The following is a 27,214-nucleotide window of genomic DNA, read 5'->3' on the forward strand; positions in this document are numbered from 1 at the left end:
AAAGATGTAATTGCGTTAGAAGCAGTTCAGAGAAGGTCACTGGACTCTTTCTGGGGATTGAGGGCTTATCTTATTTGTTTATTTTATTTATAGATACAGCACTGAAACAGGCTTTTCAGCCCACCGAGTCTGTGCCGACCAACAACCACCCATTTATACTAATCCTACATTAATCCCATATTCCCTACCACATCCCCAACATCTATCTACACTAGGGGCAATTTACAATGGCCAATTTACTAATCAACCTGCAAGTCTTTGGCTGTGGGAGGAAACCAGAGCACCTGGCGGAAACCCACGCGGGAGCACTTGCAAACTCCACACAGGCAGTACCCAGAACTGAACCCGGGTCGCTGGAGCTGTGAGGCTGCAGTGCTAACCACTGTGTCGCCTTTATGAAGAAAGATTGAACAGGTTGGGCCTATACCCATTGGAGTTTAGAAGAATGAGAGGTGATCTTTTTGAAACATGGAAGATCCTGAGGGGACTTGGAAGTGTGGATACCGGAGGATGTTTCCTCTTGTCGGGGAGTCTAAAACAAGGGGACACAGTTTAAGAATAAAGAGTGTCTCCTGACAATGCAGAGCGTGTGCAGAGTGATTGCCGACGTCATGAGTGCCTCTGAACGTTTGCCAACTTGCCAATATGAATGTGCCTACACACGTGCTGATGCACACAATGACATCGGCTGAAATGTCGTCCAAATGTTACCTCACCGTCAGTGGCCGCGATCGCCACCTTCACTCCCCACAACAGTACCCCGCCCCCTCCCACCATCCCCACCTCAAACACTGCTTTCAGTTTCCCGCTCCCAAGTACTTGCTGGTCCATTCCACCTCGCTGCTTCCCCCTGCCCCCCGGCCGCTTGCTCCCCGCCTCGCTGCTTCCCCCCATCAGTGGCTCGCTCCTGGCCTTGCCGCAACCACCCCCCACCCCCCGGCTGCTCGCTCCCTGCTCACTTTCAGCAGCCTCATCCTTGATGCTTTTCTGGATGGCGCGGCGGGGAGCAAATGGCCAAGTGGTGACAGTGCGACGTGGAGAGTGATTGGGCCAAGCGGGGAGGTGGGAAGTGAGCGGCTGAAGGGTAGAAGCAGCAAGGCGGGGAGCGAGTGGTCGGGAGTTGAAGCGGCGAGCGAGTGGCCGAGGGGGGAAAGCATGGACCGAGCGGCGAGCAGACGGGTGCGGGAGGGAGCGGCGAAGAAACGCGGCGATGGCAGGAGGGAGCAGGGTACTGTTGGGGGTGGGATGGAGGCAGCAATCGCAGCCATTGAAGGGGATTGGGTTTAATTTGTTTTTGTGTCACACTGAGCAGCGCCACCTTTATTACTGGCAGCTGCCTGAGATGTTGCAGATGGTGACGTTTCAATCGACGAGGTTGCATTTGCAGATGTGCCAGTACTGCGCCACCTTGTGGTTGCATTGTCAGAAAATGCCCTCTTAAGAATAAGAGGTCCCCGTATTAAGACAGAGATGCGGAGACATTTTTGTTTCGGAGGGTTGTTAGTCTGTGGAATTCTCTTCCCCAGAAAGCAGTGGAGGCTGGGTCAATGAATTTATTCAAGGCTGAGTTAGATAGATTTTTGATAGACAAGGGAGTTCAGAGTTATGGGGGGAAGATAGGAAAGTGGAGTTGAGACCACAACCAGAACAGCCATGATCTTATTGAATGGCGAGCAGGCTCGAAGGGCCAAATGGCTACTCCTGCTCATCAGTCCTATGTTCCCTTGAGGGCACAGGAGGTGATCCGCTTGTTGTAGAGCTTCTGCCCTGGTCTTGTACATGGCTGGTCAATTATTCTTGCAGGGGTAGCTTTGAGTAGAAATTCTGGCTGACTCCCCAGGATTGATATCTTAAGTGTTGCTGGGGTTAGCAACTCAGCACAGACCTAGAATTGGACCTGTTTTCCAAGTGTGAATTTCTCATCTAATCATTCCATGATGTTGTTGACCAATTTTTTTTTAGGTTCCTCAATCTTGTCTTTTGTTGTACATAATATAAAAGAAAAATACTGCGGATGCTGGAAATCTGAAATAAAAACGAGAAATGCTGGAAATACTCAGCAGGCCTGGCAGCATCTGTGGAGAGAGAAGCAGAGTTAACATTTCAGGTCAGTGACCCTTCATCAGTTCTGAAGAAGGGTCACTGACCTGAAACGTTAACTCTGCTTCTCTCTCCACAGATGCTGCCAGACCTGCTGAGTATTTCCAGCATTTCTTGCTTTTGTTGTACATGTTCATTCAAGAAGTGTTCGAAATTTCATGGTTTTCTTCACATTGTTTCCAAGATGTGAGATCTCTTTTTATTTTTAGTCTGACAGTGCAGATGAAGTCATGTCATGAGATGGATTTTGATCGTAAAGTTAGACAATTTGCAGCAAAATTAGCTTTGGTGCCCAGCCCACCGCCTGGAACACTCCATTTGGTAAGATAGCATTTACTATAAATTTATACTTCTCAAAATAAGATGGACTGAGTTTTCTAAACTTTCAAATGCTTTACAGAAATTAATATGCTGGTCCAGCATCTCATGTATTACTATGAGAAGATGACAATTATCAAGCTTTGGGTAGAAATACATTTTTTATAACTGAAGTTGTCAACAGTAATAAATAGACTCTAACTTTCCCGCTTTTCTGCCATTTTTGTAACAGCTTAAATGTGGTTTGCAAGTCAGGAGCTGAATGAATGAGTGAGCTTAAATGGTTAAATTATGAGGACAGGTTGTAGAAACTTGGCTTGTATTCCCTGTTTAAAAGTTTGAGGGGCAATCTAACTGAGGTGGTTAAACTGAAAAGGGATTTTCTAGGGTAGGTACAGAGAAACTATTTCCTCTGGTAGGAAAAGTTCAGAACAATGTGGCACATTTTTAAACTTGCAGTTCGCCCATTCAGGAGTGACATAAGGAGTACTTTTACAAAGTGAAGGGCAGGGGAGTTCTGGAACTCCCTCACCAATCTAGCTATCGCAAATGCATTTGTCCTGACAGTACTGGTAGGAGTGACAACCGCACTGTGTGGAGGCAGACAAAGTCTTGTCTTCACACTGAGGGCACCCTCCATCATGTTGTGTGGCACTACCACAGGCGATATAGTTCCAAGTTAGGATGGTATGTGATATGTAGGGGAATTTCCAGGTAGTGGTGTTCCCATGCACGTTCTGCCCTTGTTCTTCTAGGTGGTAGAGGATGAGTGATTGGAAGGTGCTGTTGAAGGAGCCTTGGTGAGTTGCTGCAGTGTCTTCTGTAGATGGTACACACTGTTGCCACCAGTTGTGGACGTTTTTTAAAACTTTTCCATGGGATATGGGTGTTTGTTGCCCATCCTTAATTGCCCTTGACAACTGAATGGCTTGCTAGGCTATTTCAGAGGGCAGTTAAGAGTCAACCACATTGCTGTGGGTTTGCAGTCACATGTCAGCCAGACCAGGTAAGGATAGCAGATTTCCTTCCCTAAAGGGCATTAGTGAACCAGAAGGGTTTTTATGAGAATCAATGGTAGTTTCATGGCACCATTACTGAGACTAATTTTCAATTCTAGATTTTTTAATTAATTGAATTTAAATTCCCCCAGCTACCATGGTAGGATTTGAACGTGTGAACCCAGGGCATTAGCCTGGGCCTCTAGATTACTAGGTCAGTGACATTACCACTATGCCATCGTCTCCCCAGCGCTGATCAAGTGAGCTGCTTTGTCCAATATGGTGTTGAACTTCTTGAGTGTTGGAGCTGCACTCATCCAGGCAAGTGGGGAATATTACATCACACACCTGACTTGTGCCTTGCAGATGGTGGACAGGCTTTGGGGAGTCAGGAGGTGAGTTACTTGCTGCAGAATTCCCAACTCTGACCTGCTGTTGTAGCCACAGTATTTATGTGGCTGGTCCAATTAAGTTTCTGGTCAATGGTAATCTCCAGGATGTTGATAGGGGTTTCAGTGATGGTAATGCCATTGATTGTCAAGGGGAGATGGTTAGATTCTCTCTTGTTGGGGATGGTCATTGCCTGGCACTTGTGTGGCGCGAATGTTACTTGCCACTTATCAGCCCAAACCTGAAAGTAGTCCAGGTTTTACTACATGCAGGCACAAACTGTTTCATTATCTGAGGAGTTGTGAATGGTAGTGAATGCTGACTCTCCCTCGATTCGAGGATGCATCTACTCAGGGTTGCAGTTTTTGCCATGGGTCTTCGTGTGACTGAGCTGGTGATTTTTGTGGTGAACTTTCTTTTTCTTCTTAGGCAGTCCTTCGGGAACGAGGATGACTTTCTTCCACTCCAGGGTTGTGGTTCCTTAGGTGACTGAATAGTCCAATTCTGGATCCGCAGACTCTGCCACAGGTGGGGCAAGTGATTTTTGGTGAGGCGAGTGAATGGGATGCTTGAATTTCCTAATGCTCCTTCCGCTGTTTGCACTTGGTCGCTGCCTGAGCATGTCGACGTTGTTCGAGCTCGCTGGCACCTTTGCGGATGCTTCTTCGCCATTTTGGATGGACTCGGGCAAGAGAATCAGTGGAGTTGTCACATTTTTTCAGGGAGGCTTTAAGAACATCCTTGTAGCGTTTCTTCTGCTGTCTTGGTAGCCTCTTGCCTTGATGGAGCTTGGAATAGAAAGCTTGTTTAGGGAGTCTTGTGTCAGGCATGCAGACAATGTGGCCTACCCAACATAACTGGCCAGCCATGACTAGTGTCTCGATACTGGGGATGTTAGCCTGAGAGAGGACACTGATATTGGAGTGCCTGTCCTGCCACTGAATTTGCAGGAACCTGCAGAGGCATCGCTGCTGTTATCTCTCCAGGGCTTTGAGATGTCTGCTGTACAGTGTCCATGTTTCCGACGCATACAGGAGGGCAGGTAACACTGCGGCCCTGCAGACCATGAGCTTGGTGCCAGGTTTGAGGTCTTTGTCGTCAAACACTCTTTTCCTCAGATAACTGAAAGTGATGCTGAGTTTCATTGTCGATATCTGCCCTTGCTGAGCGGAGGGACCGAAGGTATGAGAAGTGATCCACGTTGTCCAGTGGCTCGCTGTGGATCTTGATAGTTGGGCAGTGTTGCGCTGCGGGAGCAGGCTGGTAGAGGACCTTTGTTCCGTATGTTTAGCTTAAGGTCCATTCTTTCATATGTCTCCATGAATGTATCGACGAGGGTTTGAAGCTTGCCTCTGAGTGTGCGCGTCGCAAGCTTCATCACACTGCAGCACGATGACAGAGGTTGGGGTGACCTTGGTTCTGGACTGGAGGCAACATAGGTTAAATAATTTCTTGCTCGTCCTGTAGAGTAGATCTACTCCCACAGGGAGCTTCAAGGAGATGAGGTGGAGTGTTATGGTGAGGAAGATGGTAAAGAGTGTTGGTGTGATGACGCAACCTTGCTTGACCCCATTTGGCACTTGAATTGGGTCAGTGGCAGATCTGTTGGCAAGGATTACAGCTTGCACGTTGTCGTACAGCAGGTGGAGGATAGTGAACACTGTTCAATCATCAGTGAACATGCCCCCTTTGACCTTATGTTGGAGGGAAGGTCATTGATGAAGCAGCTGAAGATGGTTGGGCCTAGGACACTACCCTGAAGAATGGAATCATAGAAAGTTTAGGGCACAGAAACAGGCCACTTGGCCCATTGTGTTTGCACCGGCCGAAAAAAGAGCCACCCACTCGAATCTCACCTTCCAGCATTTGGTACGTAGCCTTGCAGGTTATGGCACTTGAGGTGCATATCCAGACACCTCTTAAATGAGTTGAGTGTTTCTGCCTCTATTACCCTTTCAGGTAGTGTGTTCCAGACCCCACCACCCTCCGGGTGAAAACATTTTTCCTCATCTCCCCTCTAATCTTTCTACCAATCACTTTAAATCTATGTCCCCTAGTCACTGACCTCTCTACTAATGTTAATAGGCCCTTCACATCCACTCTATCCAGGCCCCTTACTATTTTGTACATCTCGATCAAATCTTCCCTCAGCCTCCTCTGTTCCAAGGAGATCAACCCCAGCCTATCCAATCTTTCCTCATAGCTGCATTTTTCCAGTCCTCATAAATCTCTTCTGTACCCTATCTAGTGCAATTACATCCTTTCCACTGCACAAAGCACTCAAATTGTGGCCTAACCAATGATTTATACAGTTCCAGCATAACCTTCCTGTTCTTGTATTCTGTACCTCAGCTAATAAAGAAAAGGATTCCATATGCCTTCTTAACCACCTTATCCACCTGTCCTGCTACCTTCTGGGATCTATGGACATTCACTTCAAGGTTCCTCACTTCCTCTACACCTCTCCGTATTCTCCCATTAATCGTGTATTCTTTTGCCTTGTTTGACTTCCCCAAATGCATCACCTCACACTTCTCCAGGTTGAATTCCATTTGCCACTTTTCTGCCCACCTGACCAGTCCATCGATGTCTTCCTGCAGCTATCCTCCTGGCTGTCAACCACACAGCCAATTTTTGTGTCGTCTGCAAACTTCTTGATCATGCCCCGACATTTATGTTAATATATACCACAAAAAGGAGGGGACCTAGTACTGGGACCTGCGAAACGACACTGGAAATAGCCTTCCAGTTGCAAAAACACCGGTCAACAATTACCCTTTGTTTCCTGCCACTGAGCCAATTTTGTATCCACCTTGCCACATTTCACGGGATCCCATGGGCTTTTATTTTTATAACTGGTCTGCCTTGTGGGACCTTGTCAAAAGCCTTGCTAAAATCCATGTAGACCACATCAACTGCACTACCCTTATCAATCTTCCTTGTTACTTCAAAAAAATTCAATCAACTTACTCAGACAAGTTCTTGCTTAGCAAATCCATGTTGACTATCCTTGATTAATCCGTGCCCATCTAAGTGACAGTTTATCCTGTCTCTCAGAATTGATTCCAGTAATTTTCCCACTACTGAGGTTAGATTGAATGGCCTGTAAATTATTTGGTCTATCCCTCGCCTCCTTTTTAAACAAAGTTACAATGCTAGCAGTCCTCCAATCCAACGGCACCACACCTGTATCCAGTGAGGACTGGAAAATGACGGACAGACCTTCTGCTATTTCCTCTCTTCTTTTGACAGCCAGGGGTACACTTTCTTCGGCCCTGGTGATTTATCCACTTTTAAGGATGCTAATCCCATTAATACTTCCTCCCTCCCTCCCTCTGTTTATCACATCCAATACTTCACACTCATCTTCCTTGACTACAATATTTGCATCGTCCGCCTCTTTTGTGAAGACAGACGCAAAGTATTCATAAAGAACCATACCAACATCTTCCGCCCTTACACATAGATGACCTTTTTGGTCTTTGATGGGCCCTACTTTTTCTTTAGTTGCCCTCTTACTTTTAATGTATTGGTTAAACATCCAGGAGTTCACCTTGATTTTGGTTGCCAATATTCCTTCATGCCCTCTCTTAGCTTTCCTAATTTCCTTTTTGATTTCACCCTGCATTTTCTATACTCCCCTTGGCTTTCTGTAGTATTGAGTTTTTGGTGTTGGACATAAGCTTTCCTTTTCTGCCTTATCTTACCCTGTAAGCTCCTTTGATATCCATGGGGGCTCTAGATTTGGCCATCCCGCCCTTTTTCTTTGTGGGAACATGTTTACTCTGAACCTCTTGAATCTCTCCGTTGAATGCCTTCCACTAATCTGACACTGATGTACCTTCAAGTAGCTGCTTCCAGTCCACTTTCGCTAACTCACTCCTCAGCTTGGTAAAATTGGCCTTGCCGCAATTGAGAACTATAACTCCTGTTCCAACCTGTCCCATTTTCCACCTTGTGCATAAAGGAGTCATTTGAACAAAAGATTACCCTTGGCGTTTAATATTCTGCACCTCAGGAAATGCCAGAGATGTCCTGGGGCTGTGATGATTGGCCTCCAATAACCACAACCATCAGAATTGTTAGCCTGTTAACTTGCTGACCAAATATGCTAGATGAAGCCTAATTAGCCATGTGTCATTGTTGGCTTTATAAATGGCAGATACTTCTTTAATGTACTGTTACATATGGAGAGAACTTGTTTATTTCCTATGATGTTGGACTGAGGTTGAAAATATCCAACAACACCAGCTTGTATTTATATAGCAACCGTGGCTCATTTGGTAGTACTTTTTCCTGTGAGTCACAAGGTTGTGGGTTGAATCTCTACTCCAGGACGTGAGCACACAATTTAAGGCTGAAAGTCCACTGCAGTACTGAGGGAGCGCTGCACTGTAGGAGATGCTGTCTTTCGGGTGAGATGTTAAACCGAGGCCGTGTCTGCCCGTTCAGGTGGATAAGAACATAAGAAATAGGAGCAGGAGTAGGCCATTCAGCCCCTCTAACCCGCTCTGCCATTCATTGAGATCATGGCTGATCTACTTGAACTCCATTTTCCTCCACTATCCCAATAACCCTTGATAATATGTAGAAATCTATCAATCTCAGTCTTAAACATACTCAACGACTGAGCCTCCTGGGGCAGAGAATTCCAAAGATTCACCACATTCTGAGTGAAGAAATTCCTCCTCATCTCAGTCCTAAATGGCCTGCACCTTATTCTGAGACTCTGTCAGCTGGTTTTAGACTCTCCAGCCAGCGGAAACATCCTTCCTACATCTACTCTGTCGAGCCCTGTAAGAATTTTGTACGTTTGAAAGAGTTCACCTCTCATTCTTCTAAACTTTAGAGAATACAGCCCCAGTCTATTTAATCGTTCCTCATAGGACAGTCCCTCCATCCCAGCAATTATTTTGGTGAACCTTTGTTGCACTCCCTTTATGGCAAGTATATCTTTCCTTAGGTAAGTATATATTTCCTTATGTGAAAGAACCCATGGCACTATTTCAAAGAAGAGCAGGGGAGGTATCCCTGCTGTCCTGGCCAATATTTATCCTTAATCAACATCAAAAAAACAGATTATCTGGTCATTATCACATTGCTGTTTGTGGAGTTTGCTGTGTGCAAATTGGCTGCCGTGTTTCCTACATTATAACAGTGACTACGCTTCAGAGGTACTTCATTGGTTGTAATGTGCTTTGGGATGTCCTGTGGTCGTGAAAAGCGCTATATAAATGCAAGTCTTTTTAATGTAATAAAACGTCTCGAGGCCCTGCACAGAAGCATTATAACACAAAATTTGACACCAAGCCATATAAGGAGATATTAGGGCAGGTTACCAAAAGTTTGGTCAAAGAGGTAGGTTTTAAAGAGTATCTTGAAAGATGGAGAGAAGCAGAGAGGTTTAGGGAGGGAATTACAGAGCTTAAAACCTAAGCAGCTGAAGGCACAGCCACCAATGGTGGAGTGATTAAAATTGGGGATGCTCAAGAGGCTGGAATTGGAGGAGCACAGATATCTTGGAGGGTTGTAGGGCTGGAGGAGATTACAGAGATAGTGAGGGGCCAGGCTAGGGAGGGATTTGAAAACAAGGATGAGAATTTTAAAATCAAGACATTTCTTAACTGGGAACCATTATAGGTCAGCGAGCAGAAGGGTGAAGGGTAAATGGGATTTGATGTGAATTAGGACACTGGCAGCAGAGTTATGAATGACCTCAAGTTTACAGAGGGTCGAATGTGGGAATCAGGCAGGAATGCGTAAGAACAGTCAAACCTCGAGTTAACAAAGACACGGATGAGGGTTTCAGCAGCAGAAAAGCTGAGGCAAGGATGGAATTGGGCGAGGTGGAGATAGGTAGTCTTTGTGACAGCACAGCTATGTGGTTGAAAGCTCATCTCAGTGTCAGATGTTGCACCGAGGTTGTGAGCAGTCTGGTTTCACTTCGGACAGTTTCTAGGGAGAGCGACAGAGTTGGTGGTGAGGGAGTGGAGTTTGTGGCGGAGACTGAAAACAATATCTTCAGTCTTCCCAATATTTAATTGCAGAATATCTTTGCTCCTCTGGCACTGGATGTCAGACAAGCAGTCTGTCAATTTAGATACAGTGGAGGAGTTGAGAGAGGTAGTGATGAGATAAAGCTGCGTGCCGTCAGCGTACATATGGAAACTGATGCTGTGTTTTTGGGTGATGTCACCGAGGGGCAGATTTGAGATAAGATATAGGAGGGGCATCAAGGATATATCCTTGGGGGACAGCAGAGGTAACTGTGCAGGAATGGGAAGAGAAGAAATTGATGGTGATTGTCTGACTATGATTAGATAGGTAAGAATGGAATCAAATGGACAGTGGTGGAGAGGTATTGGAGGAGGAGGGTGTGGTCAGTTGCGTCAAATACTGCAGACAGGTTGAGAAGAATGAGGATGGAGAGTTTGTTTGCAGCAGTTACAAAGGATGTCATTCGTGACTTTGATAATATGTGAATATCCACCCACTAATATGAAGCTGGACAGTCGTATATCAGGCATTGTCAGTAACACATCATCACTGCCATCAGCGTCAATATTTGATTTGTGTATCGTAGAGCTATTTCTTGGTATATTGGCGAGTTGTAGGTCTCTGACCTCTCAGTCAAGAGGTCATGGGTTCAAGGCCCACTGTGGAGAATTGAGCACGTAATCTGGGTTGACACTTCAGTGCAATTGTTCAGAAGCTCTGCGTTGTTGCATCTGATGTTAAACCAAGGTCGTTACTTCCCTGAGGTGGCTGTAAAAGATCCTGTGGCACTATATGAAGAAGAGGAGTTCTGATCCTTCGCTGTCGCTGGGTCAAAATCCTGAAACTTCCTTCCTAACAGCACTGTTGGTGTGCCTACACACCAAGGATTGCAGCCATTCAAGGGCTATTCGAGATGGGTAATAGATGCTGGCCTAGCCAGCGATGCCGACATTCCATCAACGAATAAAAGAAATTATTTGGTCATTCATCTCATTGCTGTTCACAAATCAGCTGTTGTGTTTCCCTTGCAACAGTGACTACACTTTACTTCAAAAGTATTACTTTGACTGCAAAACGCTTTGGGACATCCTGAAGTCATGAATAGAGCAAACAAATGCATGTTCTTTGTTTCCATACCATTAATTCCTGGCATTTGAGTGTCTGTTTTTACAATATATACTGTTGAATCCTTTCATGTTCAAGATTTACTTACCTTGTTTCAAGGTAACTCTCTTTTCTGCTGATATTTTCTCAGGTATTTAACATGAAACCTCTGGAGGTTGTGCTGCCTTCAAGAGAGGACCCTAAAGACCCGGTAGTAGATTTAGACCTTCACATCCCTTTTCTCTGCTTCAAACCTAAGTGTATCCTTCAGGTAATTACTGTTCCATAACTTGGAGTAATAGTTTTCAATCTGTATAAGCTTAAGCCTTTCATTTATGCACATTGTGTTCTTGGCATTAGTATTTTAAGATAATCTTTCTATTATTTGATTTATTTTATTTTTTTAAAACTGCTCTGCTCCCGCCTTACCCCCACTGCTCTCTCCTCACCTCTATCCCCTGCCACTCGCTCCTTTCCACCCTCTCCCTGCTTCTACCCTGCTGCTCCCCACCACTCCCTCCTTACCTCTTGCTCCCCTGCTCCCTCCTTGCCCCTGCTCTTTCCTTGGCCCCTAACCCCACTCTCCTTGCCTCTGCTCTCTTCTCATCCCCTCCCCACTTTCTTCCCGCACCTTACCCTGCTCTCCCGCTCTCTTCCGGCCCCGCCCCAGCTCCCTTCTGCCCCCCCCCTGCACCCTTCCTCGCCTCCCCCCACCCCCGCACCCTTCCTCGCCTCCCTCTTCACCATTGCCGCTCCCCTGCTATCTGCTCTCTTTTGTCCATCATCTATCCTCTCTGACCTCCCCTTCTCCTTCCCACATGTGCTACTACTTGACCCATCTTATTCCAGTTATCTTTCTGCCTGCTTGATCTGAATAATGCAAATACAGGGCGGCACAGTGGCGCAGTGGTTAGCACCGCAGCCTCACAGCTCCAGGGACCCGGGTTCGATTCCGGGTACTGCCTGTGTGAAGTTTGCAAGTTCTCCCTGTGTCTGCGTGGGTTTTCTCCGGGTGCTCCGGTTTCCTCCCACAAGCCAAAAGACTTGCAGGTTGATAGGTAAATTGGCCATTATAAATTGTCACTAGTATAGGTAGGTGGTAGGGAAATATAGGGACAGGTGGGGATGTTTGGTAGGAATATGGGATTAGTGTAGGATTAGTGTGGATGGGTGGTTGATGTTCGGCACAGACTCGGTGGGCCGAAGGGCCTGTTTCAGTGCTGTATCTCTAATCTAAAAATCTAATCTAATCTAAAATACTATGGATGTTGAAAATCTGAAATAAGAACAAAATGCTGGTAATACTCAGCAGATCTTCTGCATCTGTGGGGAGATAAACAGAGTTTATGTTTTCGTTGACCTGAAATGTTAACTCTGCTTCTCTTTCCACAAATGCTGCCAGACCTGCTGAGTATTTCCATAATTTTTTGTTATTATTAACAGGAGTAATGCATTTGATTTCAGCTTCCTGACTGGTATATTTTTGCAATCAGTATGTCTTCCATTGGAAACCCCTGTGGTAATACCTCCTATAGGTATTTGCCATTTTAAATATGTTCACACCTACCTAGCCAGCGAAGCCCACATCCCATGAATGAATTTTTAAAAAAGTTCCTCAGTTGCCCTTTGTACTGCAATGTCTGCTAATTTCTAGGCATTTCTAATTATTTTTATTCATTCGTGGGATGTGGGTGTCACTGGCCAGACCAGCATTTATTGCCCATCCCTAATTGTCCTTGAGAATGTGGTGGTGACCTGCCTTCTTGAACCACTGCAGTCCATGTGGGGTAGGTACACCCATAGTGCTGTTAGGAAGGAAGTTCCAGGATTTTGACTCCGTGACAGTGAAGGAATGGCGATACAGTTCCAAGTGAAGATGGTGTGAGGTTGGAGGGGAGCTTGCAGGTGATGTTGTTCCCGTGCATCTGCTGCCCTTGTCCTTCTAGTTGGTAGAGGTTGCGGATTTGGAAGGTGCTGTCGAAGGAGCCTTGGTGAGTTGCTGCAGTGCATCTTGTAGATGGTACTGCTGCCACTGTGCGTCAGTGCTGAAGGGAGTGAATGTTGAAGGTGGTGGATGGGGTACTAATCAAGTGGGCTGCTTTGTCCTGGATGGTGTTGAGCTTCTTGAGTGTTGTTGGAACTGCACCCATCCAGGCAAGTGTAGAGTATTCCATCACACTCCTGACTTGTGCCTTGTAGGTGGTGGACAGACACTGGGGAGTCAGGAGGTGAGTTACTCGCCGTAGTCGCGTTAATTGTATGGCTACTCCAGTTCAGTTTCTGGTCAATGGTAACCCCCAGGATGTTGATAGTGATAATCGGTGGTGTTGGAATATTTTTAGAGCATTGCTTTGTGTTTGTATTTTGTTGCATGATATGGCCACTGGGTGGTGGTGCAGAGGGTTTTTTCTGACCTCTCACCTTTAACTACCTCCCTGCCCCACATGCTGATTTTATTCATATGTAGATGAATGGTGCCTTTTAACATTCTAAATTGATGATGTTTATAATATTTTTTGCTTTTCTCCTTTTAGTTTCCATTAAGTCACTACAACCCCAGCCTGCTTGGCCTGCCTCCAATTTAAATCACTGCGAATGTTGAGTTTGGCCCATTCAGTCCTTAGAATGGCAATATTTTGGACCACTGGGTTAAACGTGTAAACACATTCTATGTTTTTTCTTGTTGGAATTGGTATGGGAGAATAAATTTACACACACGTGCTAAAGAAGCATATCTCCATCTCTGATTCCCTTGCACTCCTCTCACGTGGCTGCCCTCCTGTCCTCCCCAAACCTCTATCTCCATATATCCTCTCTTACTGATATTCACAACCACCCCCTCCACCTTGTCATCTCCTGTGGCCTGACCACTCCCATGGTCTCAAGCACTGACAATGCCATTTCCAGTTACCTCCCTGTATTCCTCACTACCTGCTTCCATCTTCAACATTTCCTTCTGCCGTGGCCCCTGGAAAAAACTTTCCCCCAAGTCACTTATCTTCAAATTCTAAGCTGCCTAGCTTTTTGCCTTCCATTTGCCAGATTGGGCTATAATTTGCTATAGGAGTGAATCTAACTGTCCTTGCATGGCAAGTTGCTGATAGTGTGAGTTAATAATGTTGCAGCGAGGGATATTGAGCATCTGGGACATGAGGGAACAGGGCAAGCCATTGTGTACCCCCTTAACCAATCAGATTGAAGGATTCTAAAATTAACAGTGCAAGACTGAGAAGGAAGTGTAAATTAGAGTGGATGAATTCAATGCCAGATCAGGCACAGAAAGAGAAATAGAGAGGGAAAGATATATTGTATTAAGAGAGAGAGGAAAAAAGGAATGGAGAAGTTTAAACAGAAATTATTTCTAAATTTTAAGGGGTAGAGGTTCCACTTTAAGTACAATTGGCTATCCAGGCACAAATTTTGCTCAGGATCGTGCTAGTTTTCCGAATTGAATTTTCCGTTCAAATTTATGCTCAAACTTATTTGAATATCGCTGAGAGCAAAATCTTCCATGAACCAGCACGATTGGGCAACATTTTAGAATGTAATTTGTTTCCTTCTTGCATTCAAATAAATCCATAATATATCAAATAGAAACATAGAAAATAGGAGCAGGAGTAGGCCATTCGGTTCTTCGAGCCTGCTCCGCCATTCATTATGATCATGGCTGATCATCCAACTCAGTAACCTGTTCCCGCTTTCCCCCCATATCCTTTGATCCCTTTCACCCCAAGAGCTATATCTAACTCCTTCTTGAAAACATACAATGTTTTGGCCTCAACTGCTTTCTGTGGTAGCGAATTCCACAGGCTCACCACTCTCTGGGTGAAGAAATTTCTCCTCATCTCAGTCCTGAAAGGTTATGCCCCTGGTTCTGGACTCCCCACCATCGGGAACCTTTCTACATCTACCCTGTCAAGTCCTGTTAGAATTTTATAGGTTTCTATGAGATCCCCCCTCACTCTTCTGAACTCCAGTGAATATAATCCTAACCTACTCAATCTCTCCTCATATGTTAGTCCCGCCATCCAGGAATCAGTCTGGTAAACCTTCGCTGCACCCACTCTGTAGCAAGAACATCCTTCCTCAGATAAGGAGACTAAAACTGCACACAATATTCCAGGTGTGGCCTCACCAAGGCCCTGTATAAGCAAGACATCCCTGCTCCTGTACTTTAATCCTCTCGCTATGAAGGCCAACATACCATTTGTCTTTTTTACCACCTGTTGCACCTGCATGTTTACCTTCAGCGACTGGTGTACAAGAACACCCAGGTCTTGTTGCATATTCCCCTCTCTCAGTTTATAGCCGTTCAGATAATAATGTCTTCCTGTTTTTGCGACCAAAGTGGATAACCTCACATTTATCCACATTATACTGCATCTGCCATGCATTAGTTCATTCACTCAACTTATCCAAATCACCCTGAAGCCTCTCTGCATCCTCCTCACAACTCACCCTCCCACCCAGTTTTATCTCATCTGCAAATTTGGAGGTATTACATTTAGTTCCCTCATCTAAATCGTTAATGTATTTTGTGAATAGCTGGGGTCCTAGCACCGATCCTTGCGGTACCCCACTAGTCGCTGCCTGCTATTTGGAAAAAGACCTGTTTATTCCTACTCTTCGTTTCCTGTCTGCCAACCAATTTTCTATCCATCGCAATACACTACCCCCAATCCCATGCACTTTAATTTTACATGCTAATCTCTTATGTGGGACTTTGTCAAAAGCCAAAAGTCCAAATAAACCACATCCACTGGCTCCCCCTCATCAACTCTACTAGTTACATCCTCGAAGAATTCTAGTCGATTTGTCAAGCATGATTTTCCTTTCATAAATCCATGCTGACTCTGTCCGATTCTACCACTGTTCTCCAAGTACTCTGCAATAAAATCTTTGATATTGGACTCTAGAATTTTCCCCACTACTGACGTCAGGCTGACTGGTCTATAATTCCCTGTTTTCTCTCTACCTCCCTTTTTAAATAGTGGGGTTAGATTAGCTACCCTCCAATCTGTAGGAACTGTTCCAGAGTCTAAAGAATCTTGGAAGATGACCACCAAATGCATCCACTATTTCTAGGGTCACTTCCTTAAGTACTCTGGGATGTAGATTATCAGGTCGTGGGGATTTATTGGCATTCAATCCCATCAATTTCCCCAACACCATTTCTCTACTAATACTGACTTCCTTCAGTTCCTCCCTCTCACTAAACCTTGTGTTCCCTAATATCTCTGGTATGATATTTGTGTCCTCCTTTGTGAAGACAGAACCAAAGTATGCATTTAGTTGGTCAGCCAGTTCTTTGTTTCCCATAATAAATTCCCCTGTTTCTGACTGTAAGGGACCTACATTTGTCTTCACCAATCATTTTCTCTTCACATACCTATAGAAACTTTCACAGTCAGTTTTTATGTTCCCCGCAAGCTTACTCTCGCACTCTATTTTCCCCTTCTTAACCAATCCCTTGGTCCTCCTTTGCTGAATTCTAAACTGCTCCCAATCCTCAGGTATGTTGTTTCTTCTGGCGAATTTGTATGCCTCTTCCTTGGATCTAATGCTATCTCTAATTTCCCTTGTAAGCCATTGTTTGGCTACCTTTCCTGTTTTACTTTTGCGCCAGACAGGAATAAACATTGAAAAGTGGTAACCTAGTGTTGCTTTATTAATACAACTGAGAATGGGTTTATTATAAAAACGTCAGCATTTTTAGTAGGCGTGTCTAGTCCACCACATGTGAGTACTGAAAATGGCTTTAAAAATTATACCGAACAGTTTGCTTGTTTCATTGGCATGGAGGCATTAGTTTCTTCGTAAAATAAATATTTTTTGTCTTTAAAGGCTTTCATAAGGCAACTAGTAGTATTGTTTTTCATATATGTGTATGTGTATATATAAAAACTGCTTAATTTTCAGAGCCTCCTCGAAGACTCACAACTAATCACAGTTAGCAGAAACTCGCTGTGGTGATTGATTCAATCTGAGGACTGGCCAGTTTTATGGGCAAGGCTCACGACCAGGGCAGTGTATTTTAAACTAGCACAGATGGTCATGGAAACATGATTTGTACAGGACTTAATTTGCACTTGAAATTCCTCGATCTTTTGCACTGGTTTGACTAATTTTGGGCAAATTGCGCTTCTTAGTGGAAACTCCAGGACTACATTTTTAAAACCTACAATTTCAACATTATGTTTGCAATGCCCTAGCAATAGTTAATTCTCAATGCCACAGAGTTGTTTGGTAGTAATTAACAGTTATCATGTTGTTGTAAGGGGTATTTTGACTGAAATGAAGAAGACAACTTGCTCTGGCAAGTTTAGTTCATATTTAACATGCAAGTACAGCAAATTCACACTCACCAATGCATTTTAATGGTAAGGCAGATAGTGAGATGCTATTTTCGTGATGCTAACGGCAGAGTGGTGCATCTAGGAAAGCAGCTTTTGGATTTCCGAGTTTAACAGCACATCTGATCTCGCCTGAAGTTGCTGTAGCATACTGGGTGCTAAAGGGCCTCACTCCCTTCTGCCAAAATTGATGACTATTCCAGGATAATTCTTTGAAGCCAAGATAACTCCCAGCTTTTAGACCATAAGAACATAAATAGGAGCAGGAGTAGGCCATTCAGCCCCTCAAGTCTGCTGATCTGTCCCAGGCCTCAACTCCTCTTTCGGGCCTGCTCTGCATAACCCTTGACTCCCTGAGATTTCAAAAATCTATCTACCTTCTCCTTAAATACGTTTAGTGACCTAGCCTCCACAACTCTCTGAGGTAGAGAATTCCAGAGATTCATCACTCTCCGAGCGAAGAAATTCCTTCGCATCTCAGTTTTAAATGTGTGCCCCCTTATTCTGTAACTTCAACTTTGCCCGTCTAAGAGCGAAGTCCAAAGTATGGAAAGCCCTCATCAGGGAACTCCTCTTTGCTGACGATGCTGCTTTAACATCTCACACTGAAGAGTGCCTGCAGAATCTCATCGACAGGTTTGCGGCTGCCTGCAATGAATTTGGCCTAACCATCAGCCTCAAGAAAACAAACATCATGGGACAGGATGTCAGAAATGCTCCATCCATCAATATTGGCGACCACGCTCTGGAAGTGGTTCAAGAGTTCACCTACCTAGGCTCAACTATCACCAGTAACCTGTCTCTAGATGCAGAAATCAACAAGCGCATGGGAAAGGCTTCCACTGCTATGTCTAGACTGGCCAAGAGAGTGTGGGAAAATGGCGCACTGACACGGAACACAAAAGTCCGAGTGTATCAAGCCTGTGTCCTCAGTACCTTGCTCTATGGCAGCGAGGCCTGGACAACGTATGTCAGCCAAGAGCGACGTCTCAATTCATTCCATCTTCGCTGCCTCTGGAGAATTCTTGGCATCAGGTGGCAGGACCGTATATCCAACACAGAAGTCCTCGTGGCGGCCAACATCCCCAGCTAAAACACACTACTGAGTCAGCGGCGCTTGAGATGGCTTGGCCATGTGAGCCGCATGGAAGATGGCAGGATCCCCAAAGACACATTGTACAGCGAGCTCGCCACAGGTATCAGACCCACCGGCCGTCCATGTCTCCGCTTTAAAGACGTCTGCAAATGCGACATGAAGTCCTGTGACATTGATCACAAGTCGTGGGAGTCAGTTGTCAACGTTTGCCAGAGCTGGCAGGCAGCCATAAAGGCGGGGCTAAAGTGTGGCGAGTCGAAGAGACTTCGCAGTTGGCAGGAAAAAAGACAGAGGCGCAAGGGGAGAGCCAACTGTGTAACAGCCCCGACAAACAAATTTTTCTGCAGCACCTGTGGAAGAGCCTGTCACTCTAGAATTGGCCTTTATAGCCACTCCAGGCGCTGCTCCACACACCACTGACCACCTCAGGCGCTTACCCATTGTCTCTCGAGATAAGGAGGCCAAAGAACATGACCCCTAGTTCAAGATTCCCCCACCAGTGGAAACATATTCTCAACATCTACCCTGTCAAGCCCCCTTAAAATCTTATGTTTCAATAAGATCACCTCTCATTCTTCTAAACTCGAATGAATAAAGGCCTAACCTGTTTAGCTGATCTTGATAAGACAACCCCTTCGTCCCAGGGATCAGCCGAGTGAACCTTTTCTGAACTGTCTCCAATGCTAGTATATCCTTCCTTAAATATGGAGACCAAAACTGTACAGTACTCCAGGTGTAGCCTCACCAACACTGTACAGTTGTAACAAGATTTCCCTATTTTTAAACTCTAACTCCCCTGGCAATAAAGGCCAAAATTTCATTTGCCTTTCTAATTACTTGCTGCACCTGCATGCTAACATTTTGTGTTTCATGTACAAGAACACTCAGATCCCTCTGTACTGCAGTATTTTGTAGTCTTTCTCCATCTAAATAATAATCTGCCTTTTTATTCTTCCTACCAAAGTGGATTACCTCACACTTTCCCACATTGAACACCATCTGCCAAGTTTCTGCCCACTCACTTAGCCTATCTATATCCCTTTGCAGATTCTTTGTGTCTTCATCACAACATGCCTTCCCACCTATTTTTGTATCGTCTGCAAATTTGGATACACTACACTCTGTTCCTTCCTCCAAGTCATTGACATAGATAGTAAATAGTTGCAGCTCTAGGACCGATCCTTGTGGCACCCCACTAGTTACGGCTTTCATAGAGTCATCCAGCACGGAAACAGGCCCTTCAGCCCATCGTGGGCGCCCATCAAGCGCCTACCTATTCTAATCCCATTTTCCAGCACCTGGCCTGTAGCCTTGTATGCTATGGTGCTCATCTAAATACTTCTTAAATGTTGTGATGGTTCCTGCCTCTACCACCCCTTCAGGCAGTGTGTTCCAGATTCCAACCACCCTCTGTGTGAAAATCTTTTTCCTCAAATCCCCTCTAAACCTCCTTCCCCTTACCTTAAATCTATGCCCCCTGGTTATTGACCCCTCCGCTAAGGGAAAATGTTTCTTATCTAATCTCTCAATGCCCCTCATAATTTGGCATACCTCAGCCTTCTCTGCTCCAAGGAAAACAACCCTAGCCTTTTCAGTCTCTGTTCATAGCTGAAAAGCTCCAGCCCAGGCAACATCCTGCTGAATCTCCTCTTCACCCTCTCCAGTGCAATCATATCCTTCCTATAGTGTGGTGCCCAGAACTGTTCACAGTACTGCAGCTGTGGCCTAACTAGCGTTTTATACAACTCGATCATAACCTCCCTGCTCTTATATGCTATGCCTCGGCTAACAAAGGCAAGTATCCCATATGCCTTCCTAACAACCTTATCTACCTGTGCTGCTGCCTTCAGTGATCTATGGATAAGTACACCAAGGTCCCTCTGACCTGTACTTACTACGATCCTACCATCCATTGTATATTCCCTTGCCTTGTTAGTCCTCCCAAAATGCATCGCCTCACACTTCTCAGGATTAAATTCCATTTGCCACTGCTCCGCCTATCTTACCAGCCCATCTATATCGTCCTGTAATCTAAGGCTTTCCTCCTCACTATTTACGACACCAATTTTCGTGTCACCTGCAAACTTACTGATCATACCTCCAATTTTCACATCTAAATCATTAATGTATACTACAAACAGCAAGGGTCCCAGCACCGATCCCTGTGGTACACCACTGGTCACAGGTTTCCACTAGCAGAAACAACCCTCGACCATTACCCTCTGCCTCCTGCCACTAAGCCAGTTTTGGATCCAATTTGCCAAATTGCCCTGGATCCCATGGGCTCTTACCTTCTTAACCAATCTCCCATGCGGGACCTTATCAAAAGCCTTACTGAAGTCCATGTAGACTACATTAACTGCTTTACCCTCATCTACTCATCCAACCTGAAAAAGACCCATTGATCCCAACTCTCTGCCTTCTGTGTGTTAGCCAATCTTCAATCCATGCCAACACATTCCCCCCAATACCCTGAGCTCTTATTTTGTGCAATAACCTTTTATGTGGCACCTTATCGAGTGCTTTCTGAAAATCCAAATACACTACATCTACCAGTTCCCCTTTATCCAGTCTGCTTGTTATATCCTCAAAGAACTCTTAACAAATTTGTCAAACATGGTTTCCCTTTCATAAAACCATTTTGACTGTTTGATTGCAGGAATTGATTGTAGGAATATGGGATTAGTGTAGGATTAGTATAAATGGGTGGTTGATGGTCGGCACAGACTCGTTGGGCCGAAGGGCCTGTTTCAGTGCTGTATCTCTTTAAAAAAAAAATTATATTTTTCTAAATGTCCTGCTAGTTCTTCCTTAATAATGAACTGTAGCATTTTCCCAATGACTGATGTTAAGCTAACTGGTCTATAGTTTCCTGTTTTCTGTCTCCCTCCTTTCTTGAATAGGGGTGTCACATTAGCGCTTTTCCAATCCGTTGGTACCCTACCGGAATCCAGTGAGTTTTGGTATATTATGACCAATGCCTGCACTATCTCTGCAGCCACTTCTTTTAACACCCTTGGGTGCAGGCCATCAGGTCCTGGCGACTTGTCTGCCTTTAGTGCCATCAGTTTGTCCAGCACCTTTTCCCTTGTGATAGAGATTGTTACAAGTTCCTCCCTCCCCTTTACACCTTGCTTATCTGTTATTGTTGGGATGTTTACGGTGTCCTCCACCATGAAGACCGATGCAAAATATTGGTTTGAATTATCTGCCATTTCCCTGTTCCCTGTTATTAATTCCCCAGTCTCATCCTCTAAGGGTCCCACACTTACTTTAGCTACTCTCTTCCTTTTTATATACCCATAGAGGCTCTTACTGTTTGTTATTATATATCTTGCCAATTTACTCTCATATTCAATTTTCTCCCTCTTTATTAGTTTTTTTAGTCATCCGTTGCTAGTTTCTAAATAATTCCCAATCCTCTGGCCTACCACTAGCTTTTGCCGATTTGTACGCCTTTGTTTTTGATTTGATACTCTCCTTAACTACCTTTGTTATCCACGGGTGGTTCATAGTTCTCATCGAGTCCTTCCTTCTGACCGGAATAAATGTTTGCTTAGTGTTATGAAATATCTGCTTAAAAGTCTGCCACTGCTCCGTTACTGACGTTCCCTGTAGTCTATTTTCCCAGCCCACTTTAGACAACTCTTTCTTCATACCTCTGTAATTGCCCTTGTTTAAGTTGAAGACACTGGTTTGAGACCCGAGTTGCTCACTCTCAAACTGAATTTGAAATTCTACCATGTTATAATCATTTCGCCCAAAAGGATCCTTAACTACGAGATCTCTTATTAATCCTACCTCATTACACATTACCAAATCTAAAATAGCCTGTTCCCGGGTAGGTTCTGCAATGTATTGTTCTTTGAAACAATCCCTGATGCGCTCTACAAATTTGTCTTCCATGTTACCCTTGCCAGTTTGATTTGTCTAGTTTATATGCAGATTAAAATCACCCATGATAATTGCAGTGCCCTTCTTGCACGCCTCCATTATTTCCTGATCAATATTTTGTCCTGCAGAGAGGCAACTCCTAGGGGGGCCTATAGACCACTCCCACCCGTGATTTCTATCGCTTGCTATTGCTTATTTCCACCCAAACTGATTCTACGTCATGATCTATTATACCTATATCAATTCTCACAACTACACTGATCCCTTCCTTTATTAACAAAGCTGCCTCACCTTTTTCTTTCTGCCTATTCTTCCGGAATGTTGTATATCCTTGAACATTGAGTTTCAGTCCTGGTCATCCTGCAACCACGTCTCTGTGATAGCTATCAAATCATATTCATTTGTTTCTAACTGTGCCATCAGCTCATCTATCTTGTAACAAATGCTATGTGCATTCAGATAAAGAGCCTTAAGCTTTGACTTTTTTTACCATTTTTATCTACTCTGATTCTAATTTCTGCTGTACTTTTATTCTCTGTCCCTTCCTGTTAGACTCTGATTAGTGCATGCCCCTTCACTACCCTGCACCTCTGCTCTCTCGTTACTTATCGACTTTTTAAACTTCATTTCAGTTGAACCTCCCCCCCACTATTTAGTTTAAAGCCTTATCTACAACCCTAGTTATAAGATCCGTCAGGACTGGTCCCAGCATGGTTCAAGTGAAGCCCATCCCAATGGAACAGCTCTCTCTTTCCCCAGTACTAGTACCAGTGTGCCATCAATCAGAACCCATTTCTCCCACACCAATCTTGGAGCCATGCATTTACCCCCCTAATCTTATTTACCCGTTGCCAATTTGCACATGGCTCAGGTAGTAATCCGGTGATTATTACCTTTGTGGTTCTGCTTTTAATTTAGCCCCAAGCTGTTCATAGTCACTCAGCAGAACCTCTTTCCTTGTCCTACCTATGTCGTTGGTACGTACGTGGACCATGACAACTGGATCCTTTCCCTCCCACTACAAGTTCCTCTCTAGCCCTAAAAAGATGACCTTAACCTTGGCACCAGGTAGGCAACACAGCCTTCAGGACTCTCTATCTTTGCTGCAGAGAACAGTATCTATTCCCCTAGCTATGCTATCCCCTATTACTGCTACGTTTCTCTTTTCTCCCCTCACTTGAATGGCGCTCTGAATCACAGTGCTGTGGTCAGTTTGCTGATCCTCCCTGCAGTCTGTGCCCTTGTCCACACTGGGAGCAAGGACCTCGTACCTATTGGATAAGGGCATTGGCTGAGGCTCCTCCAAAGCTAAATTCTGGATCCCTGTACCTGCCTCACTCGCGATCACACCCTCCTGTCCCTGACCACGGCCCGTTTTGGATGTAATTAATCTGAGGGGTGTGACTGTTTCCTGAAACAGTGTCCAGGTAACTCTCCCCCTCCCTGATGTGACGCAGTATCCACAGCTCGGACTCCAGCTCATCAACTCTGAGCCGAAGTTCCTCGAGCACTTGCTGTAGATGTGATCACCATGGATCGCACTGGTGTCCACCAGCTCCCACATACTACAGCTGCAACACATCACCTGCCCAGCCATCTCTATTCTGTTTAATTAATTAATTTGGATCTCAGTATTTATCAAAAAAAAGCATTATTTAAGTGTACTCTTAACCTGTAATGCCATCTCCTGATTTACATCACTTGGCCAAAACAAAAAGAGACATGTCAGAAATACCCACCAATCACTTACCAGCTCTCCTGTGACATCACAGTTCAATTTTTGTTGGTCTAGCAGATCCACTGAACTGAACAGAGTGCTCTCACTGCCGCCACTGCTGCTTCTGGTCTCGGGCCTCAGGTCTCGGCTCTTTTATCTCCCGGCTCCTCTCACATATTCCCACTCTTACCACCGCTGCTTCTGGTCTTGGGCCTTGGATCTCCACTCTTTATATCCCGGCTCTTCTCACCTGTTCCTGCTGTCACCGCTGCTGCTGCTTCTGATCTAGGGCCTCGGGTCTTGGCTCTTTTACCTCCCGGCTCCTCTAACCTGTTCCCGCTCTCACCGCCGCCGCTGTCGCTTCTGGTCTCGGCTCTTTTATCTCCCGGCTCTTCTCGCCTGTTCCCACTGTCGCCGCCGCTGCTTCTGGAACTATCTGCTGAATATCACCTTATTCCCTCTCTCCTGTCCCCTTCATTCTACCACCACCAAGTGCAAGAAGCTTACAAATTTGTTTGTTACGAAGAATGAAACGGGCTGTTGAATTGCCTCTACTGCTTTCCCCCGGCTCCTTCTCCCTTTTCCTCAGCTTGACCCTATGTTTCTCATCAGCTGTCTTCATTCTCCCCCATCTCTGAGTTTATCTTGCCCTTGCTCGTGCTCTGATGACCCCTTTCCCACTAAACTGCTGCCTATCCAACAGCCTTACTGGTCTACGTACTAGCTGACATTGTAAATGACTCTCTTTCCTTGTGTACTCTTCCTTTTCAGAGCTACTATCATCACCACACGTTCTTTCAAAAAAAAAGCCATTGATCCTTCTGTCTTTGCAAATTAATGCCTGTTTCCAACTTCTCTTTCTTAATTCCTTAAGCGTGTTGTTTCCTCCTAAATCCATATTTATTTTTCCCTCAACTCTCTTTGAATCTCTCCAGCTAAATTTTCATCTCCGCAACAGCACCAAAAAGGACTTAACAAATTGACAGCCTCTGTGACTTTGACCATGATACATTATCCCTCCAATTCTCTTATCTTTCTGTAGCCTTTGTCGCAGTTGACTGTGCTATCCCTTCATGCCTCTGCTCCACTGTCTAGCTCAGTGGAACTGCCCTTGCTTGATTTCATCTTACCTGTTCTATCATTGCCAGAATTGCTCCAAAAATTGCTTCTCTTTCCAATTCTGCTCTGTTACCTCTTTAGTCCCCCAAGGCTTTATCTTTGGCTTCTTCCTCATCTACATGCTGCTCTGTAACAATGTCACTCATAGCATTGGGTCAGCTTCCATATGTAGTCTGAGGGCACCAGCTCTACCTCTGCACAATCTCTCAACCCCTCCACTGCCTTTATACAGTCAGGCAGCTTGTCTGACATCCAGTCTTGAATGCATTGCAATTTCCCTCAGGCATCAGGAAGGTTGCAGCCATTATTTTTGGCCTGTGCCACAAGCTTGCCATCGATTGCAGCCCCCTCTATGGTCACACACCCAGGCTGAATCAGATTGCTCGCAACCATCGTGTCCTATTCGGCTCCGAGCTGAGCTTCCAACCCCAAATCCTCGCCATCACAAAGACTGCCTACTTTCATCTGACTTGCCTCCGGTCTCATTTCAGCCCATCTGATGCTGAAGTCCTCATCAGTACCATTGTCACCTACAGTCTCAACTATTTCAATTCTCTCTCGGCCTGTTTTCTATCTTCCACCCTCTGTAAATTTCAGTTCATCCTAAACTCTCCTCCCTGTATCTTCTCCTGCACCAAGTACTCCTCACCCATCATCCCTGTCTTTACTGACTTACATTAGTTCCTGGTCCCGCCTACCTCAAATTTAACCTTCTCATCCTCATGTTTAAATCTTTTTTGCATGCTCTCTTTGCCTCAACATTAGTGGTCTTACTTGCAGCCATCATGCTGTCGAATTACTTTCCTAAATCCCCCTCTCCTGTCTTCAGACTCTCCTTAATATCTGCTGTTTGGATCAAACATTTGGTCAACCCTGCTAATATCTGTTCCTTTTGAAGAGTCTAGGATTGTTCATTCTGGAGGAGAGAAGGCTTTGAGGAGCTTTGTTTAAGTATTCAAGATTCTTTCCAGAATAGATGAATTGAATTTTGATAATGTTTTTGAGACTGTCATAAACCAACAAACATGGGCTCAAGCATAGAAGAGGGAAGATGACCAGACAGTTTAGAGTTAACTGCTTTTAGCAGAGAATAGTGGACATGTGGAATAGAATGTCCAAGGTGGCTTTGTAGGTGGATTATGTGAACGTTTATAGTCATTAAATTTTACAGGACAGAAAGTGGCCTTCAGCCTGTCTGCTCCAGCTGACAGAACTTTGCACCTAATTAATTTCCCTGCCCCTTCCCTTCTATCTCTCTTACTTCACTCCCTTAAAGAGCATACTTTCAGGGTGTCCTTCCTTTTACTGTCTTTTTCAAAATGTTTTGCATGTTTCACTACATTGAACTGCATCTGCAACTTGTCTGCTCATTCCAGTAACTTGCTGATGCTCTGCTGCATTTTTTCTTTTGGTTTGCCAAGCTGTCTAATTTGATATCGGTAGTAAGTTTTGATATTCATCTTATAAATTATTTAGACATAAGTACATGAGTAGGTCAGAGCCACACATGCACTAACTATGCATGCATTGAGGATATCTAATGAATCTGTGCAGAAATCGTCATTGAAGGAATGTTTTTTTCTGGAGGAAGCTTTAAGTCAGACTGCAATACTTTTGAGTTCTTTAAAGCCTAATGCTGCAAGATCCCATGGAAGGTGCAGTTGAGATGATTTAAATGCTTTATCATAGTTTTGAGTGTCAGCTACACGGCACTCAAATCTGCCTGCCCTTCGCAGTGAGTTTCCTCCAATTGTACCTTATCCCTCAGATAGGACAATCTATAAAATACAATATATGGAATATGATGAGCCTAATTTTAATCAATAACAATATTAATCTTTAGTGTTACGGACAGGTTCAAAGGGGTGTGGGTTGTTCCCACTGTTCACCTCCCAACTGACCGCAATCGTGTTTTGTTAAAATGATGCTATGGCCCCTGAGTGTCTTTCAGGTCAAATAAACAGACAAATGACAGATTTCCATGTAGGTTTAAAAAAAAAACTTTTTAAACAAATCCTGTAATGATGGTAATCTCACTCAAGCACGCATTCACCCACAATACATACACAAGAATAGATGGATAAAGAGTCAAGGGTAAGAGGTAGTTTAAAGTCCCAAGTGAGGTGAG

At 44.7% G+C, this 27,214-nt stretch overlaps 1 protein-coding gene across 17 annotated transcripts in view; it reads left to right on the forward strand.

Moving 5' to 3' along the window:
• dennd3a (DENN/MADD domain containing 3a) overlaps positions 1-27,214 on the forward strand; it is a 220,883-nt gene that overhangs the window by 74,601 nt on the left and 119,068 nt on the right. For 14 of the 17 annotated variants that reach the window (XM_068031304.1, XM_068031312.1, XM_068031317.1 and 11 more), the window contains 2 exons: positions 2,310-2,421; positions 11,059-11,178. In XM_068031304.1, the coding sequence (XP_067887405.1) occupies positions 2,310-2,421; positions 11,059-11,178 (232 nt within the window). Of the gene's footprint in view, positions 1-2,309; positions 2,422-4,250; positions 4,335-11,058; positions 11,179-27,214 lie in introns of those variants that run through there. The other 3 variants (XM_068031321.1, XM_068031314.1, XM_068031322.1) reach the window with 3 other exon arrangements.

This window comes from Heterodontus francisci, chromosome 5 (genome assembly GCF_036365525.1).
Source record: "Heterodontus francisci isolate sHetFra1 chromosome 5, sHetFra1.hap1, whole genome shotgun sequence".
Lineage (NCBI taxonomy): Eukaryota > Metazoa > Chordata > Chondrichthyes > Heterodontiformes > Heterodontidae > Heterodontus > Heterodontus francisci.